The following is a 13,661-nucleotide window of genomic DNA, read 5'->3' as shown; positions in this document are numbered from 1 at the left end:
AATAAAGATAATTATTTTTACAAACCATACAGAAATGATTGTAAGTCTGACTGGTAATGTAACCTCTGTAAACAAAATCTCTGTAACAAAATATAACAATAAAAAGAATAAAAAAAAATCTTTTTTTGATAACGTGGTCAACTAAGGTTTAATATAATAAATAAACTACTAAAATATTGTTGTATTTAAGTCATTTGTAATTCTGTTATTACCTTCTGAAGATTTATGACTTGTCAAAAAATAATTTAATCGTAAAAACCTAATAATATTAACATAAAGAAAATGTCTTATATTTTAAGAAAAAAAAAAAGTCGTAAGAAAAGTAATACATCATTTAACTGGTTAGCTGCCATAACATAATTTTTTATCTTTCCAATAGTGTTACTTCATGATGTACTAATAATTTATTGATGAAAATATTTAATATCATAAATATTGGTAACAAATAATGTTTTGTATTTAAGTCAAATATTATGATAGCTCAATATTGTACTGTTTGTAAGTGTACAACTAATTTTATTTATATATCAAAATGCAAAAGACTGAAATATTACTTTATTGCTTGTAGTACTAACTAAAAACGTAACAGTTATTTTTATTACATTTAATTCCTTATAAATATTCAAAACAATAACACTTGTATCTGATAGTTTCTTTACAAAAAAAAATTATATTTAAATCCATTTAAATGTACAAAACAGTAACATTTGTATATGATCAGTTCTAGTTAAAAAAAAATTAATGTAAAAAATAAAAAAGGTATTCAGAAAGAATTCCAAATCAATCCAGGCAGTAGTAGCCTAGGCATTTTAACATGCTAAATATAACATTCTTTAAAACTATTGAAGGATGAGTTTCATATCAGCACTTTTCAAAAAATTAAATTGTAACAAAGAGGTGATACACTTATGTTAGCCACATAACTATCATCTTGTTAAAACAAATTTTTTTTAGTATTGATAAAAGAATCTTTTTTTTAATTTTTATATTCTTTACAGGTAAATCAAATATCCATCAGATATCTATTAATCCAGCAGTATTCAACGCTGATGGATTCTTTGCAATTGGGGAAGCTGTGATACCAGTAGTAAGTAAAAAAACTTTACAAAGAGAATGTTTTGTTGACCTGGCTTGTGTGTATGGATCGTACTAATTGGGTGCATGAAGAGGAGAATTCTTAATGTTTTATTTTTGCTGGAGATATTTTAAATTAAAATATATATTAATTAATATATAAATTAAAAACTTTCCGAGTAGAAATAAATTAATAGTGTTCATTGTTTCCAGCAGAAAAGGATACACTAATAAATTGTTTTAACTACCTGTCTCAGTCTTCTGATTAAGATGCACATCAACATCACAGATCTTATTGGTTCTAGTGATATTTAATCTCAGATGTTCATTATAAAGCTAGATCTTTGATGAACAAAAAACTTATGAATGTATGGCTGAATACGAGCTGCATTTTTGAGGACTTGGGGTATTATTTGCAGTGACATTTGTTTGGGTCAGTAAAGAATGAAATTGGAAACCACTTTCTTAGCAATACTGCCACGGTATGCTTGTTATTATTAAAAATAGTTAAGCTACTGTCATGAGTAACTTGTGACTGATGTCCAATTGCCTGCAACTATATGTTTATGACACTTAAATACTGTGGTGTAAATTGTTGTACCATATCACTTTTCAAAAGGAAATGTGTTCTCTTTAAGAATTATTTCCCATCAGTATATTATGCTACTTATTTTTCTCAAAAATTCTTGGGCGTCAGATTTCATCGCTATGAAAACACATGAAAGCTAATCATAGTTGTATCAAGAGTTGCTGACCACTGGAAAATATCTTAATGACGACCCAAATTTACTGTATTACATTGATATTTGGAAAACTTACTGTTCAATTCGGTTCAACAAATTTCATCAACTTTGATAAACTTGAAAAGCAAATTGTCCATTACATGGCTGCACAATATTGTTTAAATAACATCTAGATGTTAAAATCTACGAAATAAATACAATAAATTCAATGTATTCCCGTAAGAATATTCCATTTTCTAATGTGAAAGCGTCTCCATCAAAATACTTTTCTACAAAACTATATCAAGTGCTTTTAATTGGGTCTACATTCTTGAATTCTTCAGTCTGAATAATGAAGGGTAAATTTTATACCATTTGTGAAAATTCATCATATACATAGCAGATTTATTTTTATGATGCTGCTGCACATTTTCTTCTGAAATGATTTTTTGTTTTTGTTTATTTGAATAATAACTGGAAATATTACAGGTTTGCATTACTTTACTATATCATCTTTTACGTATTTTTTTTTTTTTTTGCAAAGATATAACTAAGAGATATTAGTTTTTTGTGTACTCATGACATAGAGAAATTAAAAATCTATGATCGTCTGTAAGATTAAAGTTATAATAATAATAAAAAATAAAAAAATTACTTAAAAAATTTTATAGATTATGTTTGGTTGCTTGTAGTTGAAAACCAAGCACATACAGCTTAGTTAAGCAATAATGCCCTTTAGGTAGTATTTATTTCCTATTGTTTACAGTAGTCATGAACTAGCCTGAATTACAAAGCAAAAGATTTGAAATTGTCAAGTTGAAGTGAAAGAGATTTTTCAAAGTAAACTAGATATTAAATTTTAATAAAGATTTTTACTGTTTTAATTACTTGCTAGTTTATTGGTTCATACTATTTTTAATTTTTTTTCCTTTTCCATTTTGTTGGTTGCTTTGATAACATAGTTACATATATTCTGCTTGTAGTCCAGATAGATAAAAAAAAATCACTAAATTATTTTCATGCACAAATACAGTTCGTGTTTTGATGTGAATTGCATTTTAAATGATTCTACTACTTACGGGATTAGTTTACTGTAAGTAAATAATAATATTGTGTTACAATTTTAACATGCAATTTTTAATTGTTCTTGATTTTGCTGAATGCGTATAGTATTAACTTAGACCATTTGTTGGTGTTTTCTTCTGATATATTCATTATTAAGGTGTTACTGCTTATAGACGAGAGACTTATCAAACAACTGACTAACTATTTTTAAAATAAGTAATATAGAATGAAATTAAAATGTATTTCATATGATAAAAATTGATTGTAATAGATTTAAGTGTAAATTTATTAAAATAATAGAAGAATTATTATTAGAAAGAGAGAACTTTCCTCAGAAAGAAAAATTTATCCGAATCTATCTGTTAAGTGAACAGTAAACTTGTATATACATTTTAGAAAACCAAAGTGGTCAAATACAGAGGTCAATTGAAGAATCTTTCTTTTTATTAATTAGAACAATTTGTTTTTCAGTAAAATCGATTAAAAAAGGATATTTTAAAGTGACCACATGAGAAAGAAATAATGATTTTAAAATTTTTTTCTAACAAGATTTTGGGGAGGTGAAATTTCATAAGAAAAACGACTGAAATGTAACAATCTTTGGAATTTAAAAAAAAATAGATAACCTGGTTATCACACACACACACCAAGGAAACATATAAAATTGAATTTTTTGTTATATAAATCTTTAAACCACATGTTTATGTTTGTACAAATACAAACGTGGAAAAAGGGAGAAAAGGAAAATAGGGAAAAATCAGAAAGAGATGACAGAGAAAGTGGAAAAAAGAAAAACGGGGAAAACAAGGAAAAGGAAATGGAAAGGAGAAAGAAGAAAGAAGAAAAAGGGAAATAAGGGATAGAGAAAGGGGGAAGGAAATGGAATGAGTGAAAGGGAAAGGGAATATGGTAAAATATAAAATGGGAAAAAGGAAATGGAGAAGGGTAAAAGGGAAATATTAAATTTTGTGAAGTTCCGTAATGTTCATTTTGTTAATTTATCAAACTTTAATTTGTGTTCATTTAATCTATATATATATATATATAATCCATTTACTTCAATATTATATTTCTGTCACCATGGCAACAGAAATAAATTATGAATCTTTCGTCGTTAAAGTGTGTGCTTTAATTACTATAGTTACTTCTATTCCGTCTTTTGCAATTTAAATTATTTCATTTCGCATTAATTACTACTTATTTACTATGTAAATATAGAGGCAAAGTATAATTTTTTGATCAAGACAATGCATCAACTGTAGTTTTTACATAAACTTAGATTGCCGCTTAATTTAATGTCTTTTAGATATTCATAGAAATAAGCTGTTGCAAAACTAACATATAGGTTTTTTTTCAATCCTTCAAACATTGTACTGCATAATTTTTCTGTTTATTATTGCACCTTAAGAAAATAATATTTATATTATTGTTTCTCTTTTTCTTATAAGATTTCAAGCATTTAATGCAAAATAATTTTTTTTTAATATTTCTTTCCAATTCACTTTTTAATAAAATCTTACTGACATAAACTGTTTAATATTATTTTACTTATTGACTTATATCTGTATAAAGATATTCATGTACTCTTACTCGTTTATTAACTTTGTACTATACTGCAACATAAACATAAAGAAAAAAGGAATAGATCAGCTATATTAAAAATGATGCTGACCCAAACATGTGTAATTGTTGCTAAATGTCCCTTCAGATCCACAATATTCAATACATCCTTTATTGTATCTATTATACACATAAAATTCGAGTGATTTCTGTGAATTTTTGAAAAAATTCTCTATTTTATGCAAAAATTACTCAACCCATTGAGCTGAAATCTTGCATCAACATAGTTTTTCATACCTGGAAAAAATATACCTTAATTATTAACCAGTACTACCTTAACCTTAAGAATTAACCAGTTAGACCTACTATTTTTAAGATGCGGGCTGACTATTCTGAAACCAGAATATTTCAGAAAGTTTCAAGTTCTGTGCTGATAAATCTGTTGCTATAAATTTAAAATATTTTTATTGCGTCATGATTATTTATTTACTTATACAGCAGCAATCGACAAATGCCATAACAGTTATTGATAATCGATAATGCTAAATGCTGTGTATATAACATGTATTGAAGCTCTAAACAGTTGGTGGGAATGTTTTTATTTGAAGTTACATGTATTTTATATGCAAAATTAATGCGATAATATTTTCGTTATTCTCGCTCTTTTGAATAATTTTTATGTCCAATTTCTGATAATATAGTGAAATTACAGTATAATTTAAACGTGTATATATTTGTACTTATTTTAATATCTTGTATATTAAGTACATTGTACATCCTATGTAACATTTTACACGCTGAATTCTATAAAACATGTTAAGATGTAATAAACATGTAGAAGTATTTTTTATATTTCACTTGTGTTTAAAGGTAGTCTTGATGCATGGAGATGTTATTATTATTCCTTCATAGTACAATTTATTTTTATTCATCTGTGCGCAGTTCTACTTTAGTTATAAATGACAGGAATGAGCAAGTGTATGTATATATAAAACTTTCATCGACGGGTTTGAATCGCGTCTACACCTATTGCCAATAAAACCATTGTAAAAGAGATATAGCATAAATAAACTTTTATTATGCTATAAACTTTTAAATATACTATTATTATTCCATCAGGAATAAGTAGGTATACTACCTAATGTGTAAAAATTATTATTAACCATTCGTATTATTATTATTAGTTAATTCTGTTCTATATTTTGTGTTTTACTTTAGTGTATAATTTTTTATTATATCTGTTGGTTGTAATAGTAATATTTACACTAAAATTGAATATAATATAAATTATAAAAAAATCAATAAAATATTGAATCATTCTGATTAAGAACTTCTGAAATAACCAACAAAAAAATAATAAAATGTATAAATAATGTGGATCATTCAAAAATGATAAAAGTCAATTTAGAAAAACAAGGTATATATAGTTTGAAATGTACGGATTGCGATTTCAAGTACATCGGGCATGGCCAGGTTCATTTTCAATAACCACAAAAGAGCATCTAAACTGTTTAAAAAAAGCCCATATAGATAAATAAAATTTTGGTAAACATAAACTAGCAGACCCGGCAATGCTTTGCTATTGCTAGATTTAAGTGTATATATATATATATATATATATATATATATATATATATATATATTTATAGATTAAATGAAATTTAAGATTTTGAACTAACGAACTTTTACATAATTCTTTATATAGATAATAACCATAATTATGACCCAGACAACTTTATTGATATACTCGATTACTCTAATAATTTACATAATACTAATAATGTATTTAATTAAATAATAAATCTATTTATCTAAATAAATTTATTTAATAATCTATTTCTTTTAATAATAAATCATTCTATTTGTGTTTAAATAATAATAAATTATTAAAGGAACAGACAAAATTTGATAATGACGTATTTTAGAGGCAGGTATTTTTATTAACCCACGGGGTTGATCTAATAATGAATGCGTCTTCGAAAATCAGCTGATTTTTTTAAGCACATTGTCCTTAAAAACCGTATTCGGTTTAACCAAATAAATGATAAAATATCAATACAGATAATATCTTTTAATTTTATCAAATAATAAAATGTCCGCTTAAAAACATTATATTCCAATGGTTCTTAATTTAAATTTCTATGTACACAGAAAGAAATACGTAATTAGTTTTTACTAATTACCTTTTTCTTTCGCCCTTCCAGCGTGTTTTTGGACAGATTTGGCAATCAAAGAGCCCTTGCTTTTCGCCATCGCTACTGGAAAAATAACCAAACCACTTTCATATTCCTTCCACCGACTAAACTTGAAAACGGAACGAACAAGAAATGTTCCGTGCACACGCGGCGTAAAAAAAAACTACCTTCCACCAGAACACCAGAGTCGGCACTCTCTCACTCGCTCTCTCTCTCTCTCACCGCTGCTTCGCCCTCGCGTGCAGCTTCTTATGTGCGCATGCGCACAACAGCCAAACATTACGCCTCTGGAACTGTGACGCGCACAGTTCCATACAAAGATTTTTGTATTTTTCTTAAACTGGGGGATGGCTACTGATATTCAGCTGAAAGATTATATATTTTACAAATATAAAGAAAGAAGGACTCATTATATTAAATGTTATTGATAACATCAACTGGAAATAGGGGGAGCTGCAGTCCCTATACGCGAGCCATCACTGTTACGATCGATGTAATATTTTTTTCTATTTGTGTTACCTCCCTGGATTGTTCGAAATTTATATAAAAGTTGTACAAATTGGCAGATTAAATTGGTTAAACGTCTTTCTCAGTTTCTACAATATCTTATTAAATTTTTAAAAAATGATTAATCTGAGCGTTAAAAGGTCCATCGTATCATATCATTAAAAATTTTAATAATTTAAAACTGTGTTTTTATTTTAAAAAGTGTTTCGAAAGATATAACAATTCTTATTTTTCTTTTTGATTGTTTGTGATAAATAAGAAATGCGGTGGATAAAATACTATTTGATACTCGTTATAGAATTGAAATTCCGTTATTAATAATTTTATTTTTAATACTTTTCCATTTACTTAGAACGCGTTTTGAAAAATACAATTAATGTGCCTGTCACGTAACGCATGGGTATCCTGTTCTGTGTACTTGTCTGAAAGTATAGCTGTTCTATAAATAAGCATCATATTCAATTCTCGCTCATCTATGACGTCAAAATATGGGTATATATATATATATATATATATATATATATATAACCATTCACACCGTATACATTGAGCATATAGCATATAATATTGGATTCTGTAATAGGGATCTATCTTGTACTCTGACTGGATCAAGTTTTAATAATTGCTATAATTCTATGAAAAACATAAGAGTTTCAAACATGATAATCAAAATCTACTTTATGATTTTTTTCATCTTCATTGCAGTGAAAGCTAACGAAGAAAAGTAAGTAATATATGTATTTATATATACCTCTTTGTTTGTGTGTGCGTTTCGAATCAATGGACTGAAAATATTCTTTTAATAAATTAATTTAAAAAAAAGTTTAATTCTAAATACTATGTACTTTGCGTAATAAAAAAAGGATACTTCCCTGAATCAGAGTAGCCAAAATTTAGCAAAAGATTGTCTTGGTCGAATGCAGATTGAAATGAGAAATTCTTAAAGTTTTTAATACTACAGTAGTTTAAAATCACACGTGAAAAAATTTTAAAGCATACTTATAATAAAAAAAACTGTTCTAAGAAATATTTTTTTTTTTTATTTCTAACATTAATTTCGATTTTTTATTATGTTTGACAAGGACATTTAATTTTTTTATAGTCTTTTTGTTCACGCCCACTTTAAAAGAAAAAATATAGAATTTAAAGAAGAATATAGAAAAGTATTTTGATGCTTTTTTAAAAAACATTTTTAAAAAATAATTTAAAAAAAAATGTTTATTTCACATCGGTTAAATTTAATTTAAATATGTAATTTTAATTACATTTTTACTTCTTTGTAAGAACTACAAGGAAGTATTGTGATCGCGAAAAATTTCGGATATTAGATTTCAACGGAAATATCCATTTCGACCATCCTTGAATCAATTTTGATTAGTTACGGCGTGACGTCTGTACGTACGTATGTATTTCGCATAAATCAAAAATTTTTTCCATCCATATTCTGTGTAAGAGGCTGAAGTAGTCATGCTTTCTTTTTCTCATTACATCTTCCATTTTGTACATTCCCTTTCTTTGAATCTAAGAATCTGTCTTAGTATTCTCTTCTCCACAATATTAATCCATTTCGTATGTCCAGTACTGTTCAGAGAATGGAATTGAATTTCTTGCAATAATTCTGGTCTTATTATTGTACAATAATTGCTTATTTTTGTCTCGGTCTAAATTTACTTTTTGTTGTAGTTCTTTTGTAATAGTTTATATGCTAGTTGTCTTCTGTGTTTCTTGTTCTGTAGTGACTTTTTTGTTAGTTACTTAGTAAGGCTCAATCTCCCAATTAAATGAAATTTCCTTCCCCGTATAAAACAACGCTATTTACCACCTACCGCTTTACCACTTCGAACGGTTCTGAAAATTCCCACAAGAATTTTACATTTGGAACTATTTTTGTTAGTGACCATAATTATGTATAGTGGTTTCCTATTTATTCCTACTTCTTCTTATATTTTAAATAGCAGCTTACAGTTGTTTTTACTTGATTTTCTTTAACTCACAATGTTTTTTTTTCATGTTTGTCCTCAAATCTTGCATCCTTAATTTTACATACAGTCAAACATTGACTGTGATGAAATTTTGCAGTTTCTAAGGTCAGATGACAGTACAATATTCCACAATTACTTTTGCAATTGTCCCCCTGTACGGGGGGGGGGGGGGTAAATTAAGGATGCAGGTGTAATAATTTAACATATCTTATAATTTAACGATCTCTCGATGAACTTAAGCTCAAAGAGTTGGACAACTCCAAATTAACAGGAAGAAAATCTTGCAATAATATTGTATTATCAGAGATGGATGAATCAAATGAGAAATCTTCTATAAAAACTCATAAATATACATTTGTCGAAAATTGTGATAGTTAATTAAGTAAATGAAATAAAAACTTCACTATTTTGTCACTTTCTCTAGTAAATGCTTGATTGAAAATTTGTTTGATATTTTATAAATGCATTAGAACTTTCAATATATAATGTTATCTTTTGTAGTCCAAATTAACCTACTAATTAAACTCATGCAGTGTATGATAATAATTTGATTAAAGTACTACTAAAAAGTAAAAAGCTAGGTTTTTACAATTTTTTATAATATTAAAAAAAAAATGTTGGCTTGATTGGTAAAGACACTTTATACTGGAGTGGTAAATAATAGGTAAAGTATTAATGATAACATGTTTTATATTATTTTAATTATTCTAATTAAACTATCATTGTTTATCACCAAACCAAAAATTTTTGAGAGATGTTTTAGCGCTCTGATTCTGAAGGGCTTACATCAAGTAAGTGTCAAAACAAGTAAGTGTCAGTGGTTTTATTGCCCGATGGATAGTATAAAACCATATTATTTTCGATTTCATTCATGTATGAAATGAAACCATATTTATTGTGTATTCTATGTAAGAAATGAAATTCTGCAATATGTTACGGTTTTTTTTTTTTTTTTTTTATTAATATATGACAATGGTATTAATTTAGAGTGGCTTTGATAATTTAATCAACAATAGGATTAAAAATATTCAAATAAAATTAAACTAGGCCATTAATTGTTGATGTTCCAGATGCCCTTTTTTGTTTTCAAATAATCCTTCAACATGGTAAATTATATTAACATTGACTACATTTGTTGTCATCAATTTTTGTTATTCCCACGTTTATTTAAACTTTGAAAATATTCTCCCTTCTCTTCTTGTGTTCACATACTTGATGTTTAAAAATCAAAAAATATATTTTTTTAATTTAAAATAAATCATACTTATAACATATCACAAAAATTTGTACAGCTTTAGAAAAACTTATTCGATTTTTAATGTTCTCTTTTGCTTAGTATTTATTATTATTTAACATACGGGTATTGCACAAAATGTATATATATAAATGTATATATTAATGCAAACAAAAAACATTAATAATAATAATATTACTGCAAAAGCTAAAGAACAATTTTAATAATCCTGATTTCTTATCATGAAAACAGTTTGCAATTAAACCATAGAAAATGTTTCTCATTTATATGCGATAGAATATCAATAGTTTCTGACCTATCTTAGTGCGAGTTACCTGTTTTGTTATGACATAGTTTATAGGGCCCATCATGACAATATTAATTTAAATTAATAAATAATATGCAGTAAGAATTGATTTAAAAAATAATACGGTTACTTGTTTAAATCTCAGGTATTCTCCATCTGATTATAATAAGAATGAAAAATATAAAAATCTTCAAGCGAGGTATTTATATAATAATTAAATATATATATATTTTGTGTGTGTTTGTGAGTGCATGCGTGTGTATGTGCATATGTGTACACACACATACATATATATATATATATATATATATATATATATATGTATGCATCTGTTCATTATAGCTACTGTTTTTAGAAAGTATTGATTAAATAATGGTATCAGCAGTAGATCTTGTAATTGAAGAGTACATTTTTAATTTCATACCTTTAAATTAAAAAATGCGATTTAAATGTAAAAAAAATTGCACAGTATGTTTATAAAACAAATTTACATTAAAAATCTTGCAGGATTAGTACCACACTTCTCAGGAGTGGTCGACCTGAGACTGTACAAGATTGTTCTTCATTCATTATCATACATATCATCCTCATTTATCTTCTGACAGAAAAAGAGAGAGAGGATACTAATCCTCTCTCACATAAGTACTATAACATAAGTACTAAGTATAGTAAACATAAGTACTATATGTCTATTTCCAGCTCACTTAATATAATGAGGATTTTGAAGTAAATAGTTATAAAGAAATATATAATTAAAATATTACAGATATAGAAATTTTAATATTATTAAACAGCTTTTGATTTTTATAAAAATGGATAATTGACAAAAAAATTAAGGTGACGGAGATTAAATTAATGAAGAAAACTTGATGATCCAAAAGGCTGCTTGCAAAACATGTATGAAAGAAAACTGTTAGCAAGAAATTCAAAATTGAAAATTACTTGTATTCATCAAAATAAGGAAGGAAAGCACAAAGCGTAGAATACTTAACCTTATATTCTTGTTAGAGTAAACTGTGTTTTATTTGGGCTGAGTATAATTATGTTATAATATACTCGTAATATTAAAAAAAAACATTAAATTGTTTTTGTTTTTACAATATATTAAAAAATAATAAATTGATTAATTTAAAAATATTTTTTTTGATGTGATTTTCAGCTGCTTATCAATGTTTTTTTCTATATTTTTAAGTAATTCTTTTAGTATCACTTGATTTCAAACCATACAAAAGAAAGCTAAAACATTAGGTAGTTTTTGTCAGTAACTTACAAGTTTTCATTTTTTACTTTATCAAAAACCATGGTAAATAGAGTTCTTGAAAGTTCACTGGCTATCGTTTTTTTAAGTAAATACTAAGTTCTACTTCTAATCAATTGTTTTATTTAAGTAGCCTTTAACAAATCTCCTACATTCTCTATCTCTACATTTAAAATTTTAATTTTTCTTTCCATATATCTCCTTAATAAATCAAGTTAATATCAGATAAAATTGTAGTTATTAGGGACTAGAAAGAACTATGAAAAATACATTTTTTTTCCTTAACATTACAACTTTAAGGATGAAGAGTTAAAGGTGGCCTTCTGAACAAGGTGTGTACAGGTTGAATTAATGAAATGAACCATTTTTAAGTAAGTTGAAAAAATGATTAAAATATAAAGTACACATGAATGCACATTACCTGCCAAAAAATATGATGGCACTTTTTACACCCCTATTCCATTTGTCTCCAGTTTAATATATGCTCTCTGTTAAAATTATTTTTGTAATTTCTTTGGTTTTTAGCTGTGAGAATTTCAATATTCCCAAATAATATTCGGTTATACATTTTTACATTTATTAAATAAAAATTACAAATTTTTTAAACAACATATATTTGGGTAAATTATCAGTTTCACAGTTCCAGTCAAGTATATTTTCAAACTAAATATGTATTTATTTAGCTTTGATCCTTTTCCTTTTATTGAAAATAAAAGGAAAATGTAAAAAAACTAATAATAGAAAATTCAACAGGTTTATTGTTATCATTGTGCAAATATAGCACAGCAAAAGTAATTAACACATTATAGCGTTGACAGATTTGAGTTCCTTTTGAGAGAAAATCGTTGATCTCAGCATTTTGAATCAACACCCTTCATAATATGGAGGGTGGATTTGAATATCAATTGGACAAGAACTGTTAACTGCCTTATCTTTATTAAGCAAATGTAAATCAGATTGCTATTCTGCAACGGGATGAGTTAGTGATAGCCAAAATGCAGACAGTTTTGTTAAAATATTTGTGTTGCCAGTTGTACATTTTCCAGCAGTACTTGTAATATTTTTCATAAATTGAACATTTGGGGTCTCCTTGTAGGGATACCTATAAATTTCATCAGTTTGAACTGTTGTAAACTATGTTCTACTTGATTATTATCAGATTCTGATGTCGAGCTCACTAAAAATTCTTAGTGCAGCTTACTCTATAGTAGAGTGTCAACTTTGTTTATGGTTTTATAACTTATTTATTTATTCTTTCTCTGGTAACTTCTTTTTTTTTTGATTTCAGTTTTTATTTTATTGCTCATTTTAGAAAAAAAGATTTAATGAAATGTATAGTATTAAATTATTTATTTGTAGATGTGTTCTTATTGTTTTTCTTATTAGTGTTGATCCAAATTGTAAAATAAAACAGAAAATGTATTCTGAAGTCAACCTTGTGAAGAGTTTATTAATACCAATTCCAAAAATAAATGGAAGGTTATGTAACTACATTAGCATGCGCATTATTTTATATTAACTTTTTATCACGTTTTTTATTTTTATAGTTTGACTTGAATTTTAAAGCACAAAGAATTTCAATTTATTACAAAAGAACATAATAATAATATAATTGTATAAAGGCAGTAACGTAATGAAAGTTTTGTTTTAAGATTAAAAATTCATTCTTCTTTTTGAAAGAGATCGAGGGAAGTTTTAAAATAGCAGAAATATGTTTTATTGTTATGTTTGTTTTGTAACTGATCATTTAGTCTACC

General features: G+C 26.4%; 1 protein-coding gene across 1 annotated transcript in view; it reads left to right on the top strand.

Moving 5' to 3' along the window:
* Positions 1-7,645: 7,645 nt before the first annotated feature.
* The window catches only part of LOC142333001 (uncharacterized), a 64,491-nt gene continuing 58,475 nt past the window's right edge, over positions 7,646-13,661 (top strand). Inside the window, exons 1-2 of the mRNA XM_075379765.1 lie at positions 7,646-7,847; positions 10,792-10,845. Coding sequence (XP_075235880.1) covers positions 7,759-7,847; positions 10,792-10,845 — 143 coding nt within the window. The 5' untranslated portion in view covers positions 7,646-7,758. The remainder of the gene's footprint in view (positions 7,848-10,791; positions 10,846-13,661) is intronic.

This window comes from Lycorma delicatula, chromosome 12 (genome assembly GCF_047948215.1).
Source record: "Lycorma delicatula isolate Av1 chromosome 12, ASM4794821v1, whole genome shotgun sequence".
NCBI classification, from domain to species: Eukaryota; Metazoa; Arthropoda; class Insecta; order Hemiptera; family Fulgoridae; genus Lycorma; species Lycorma delicatula.
The sequence above is the reverse complement of the archived record's forward strand: the minus strand, read 5'-3'. Positions and strand labels throughout refer to the sequence as shown.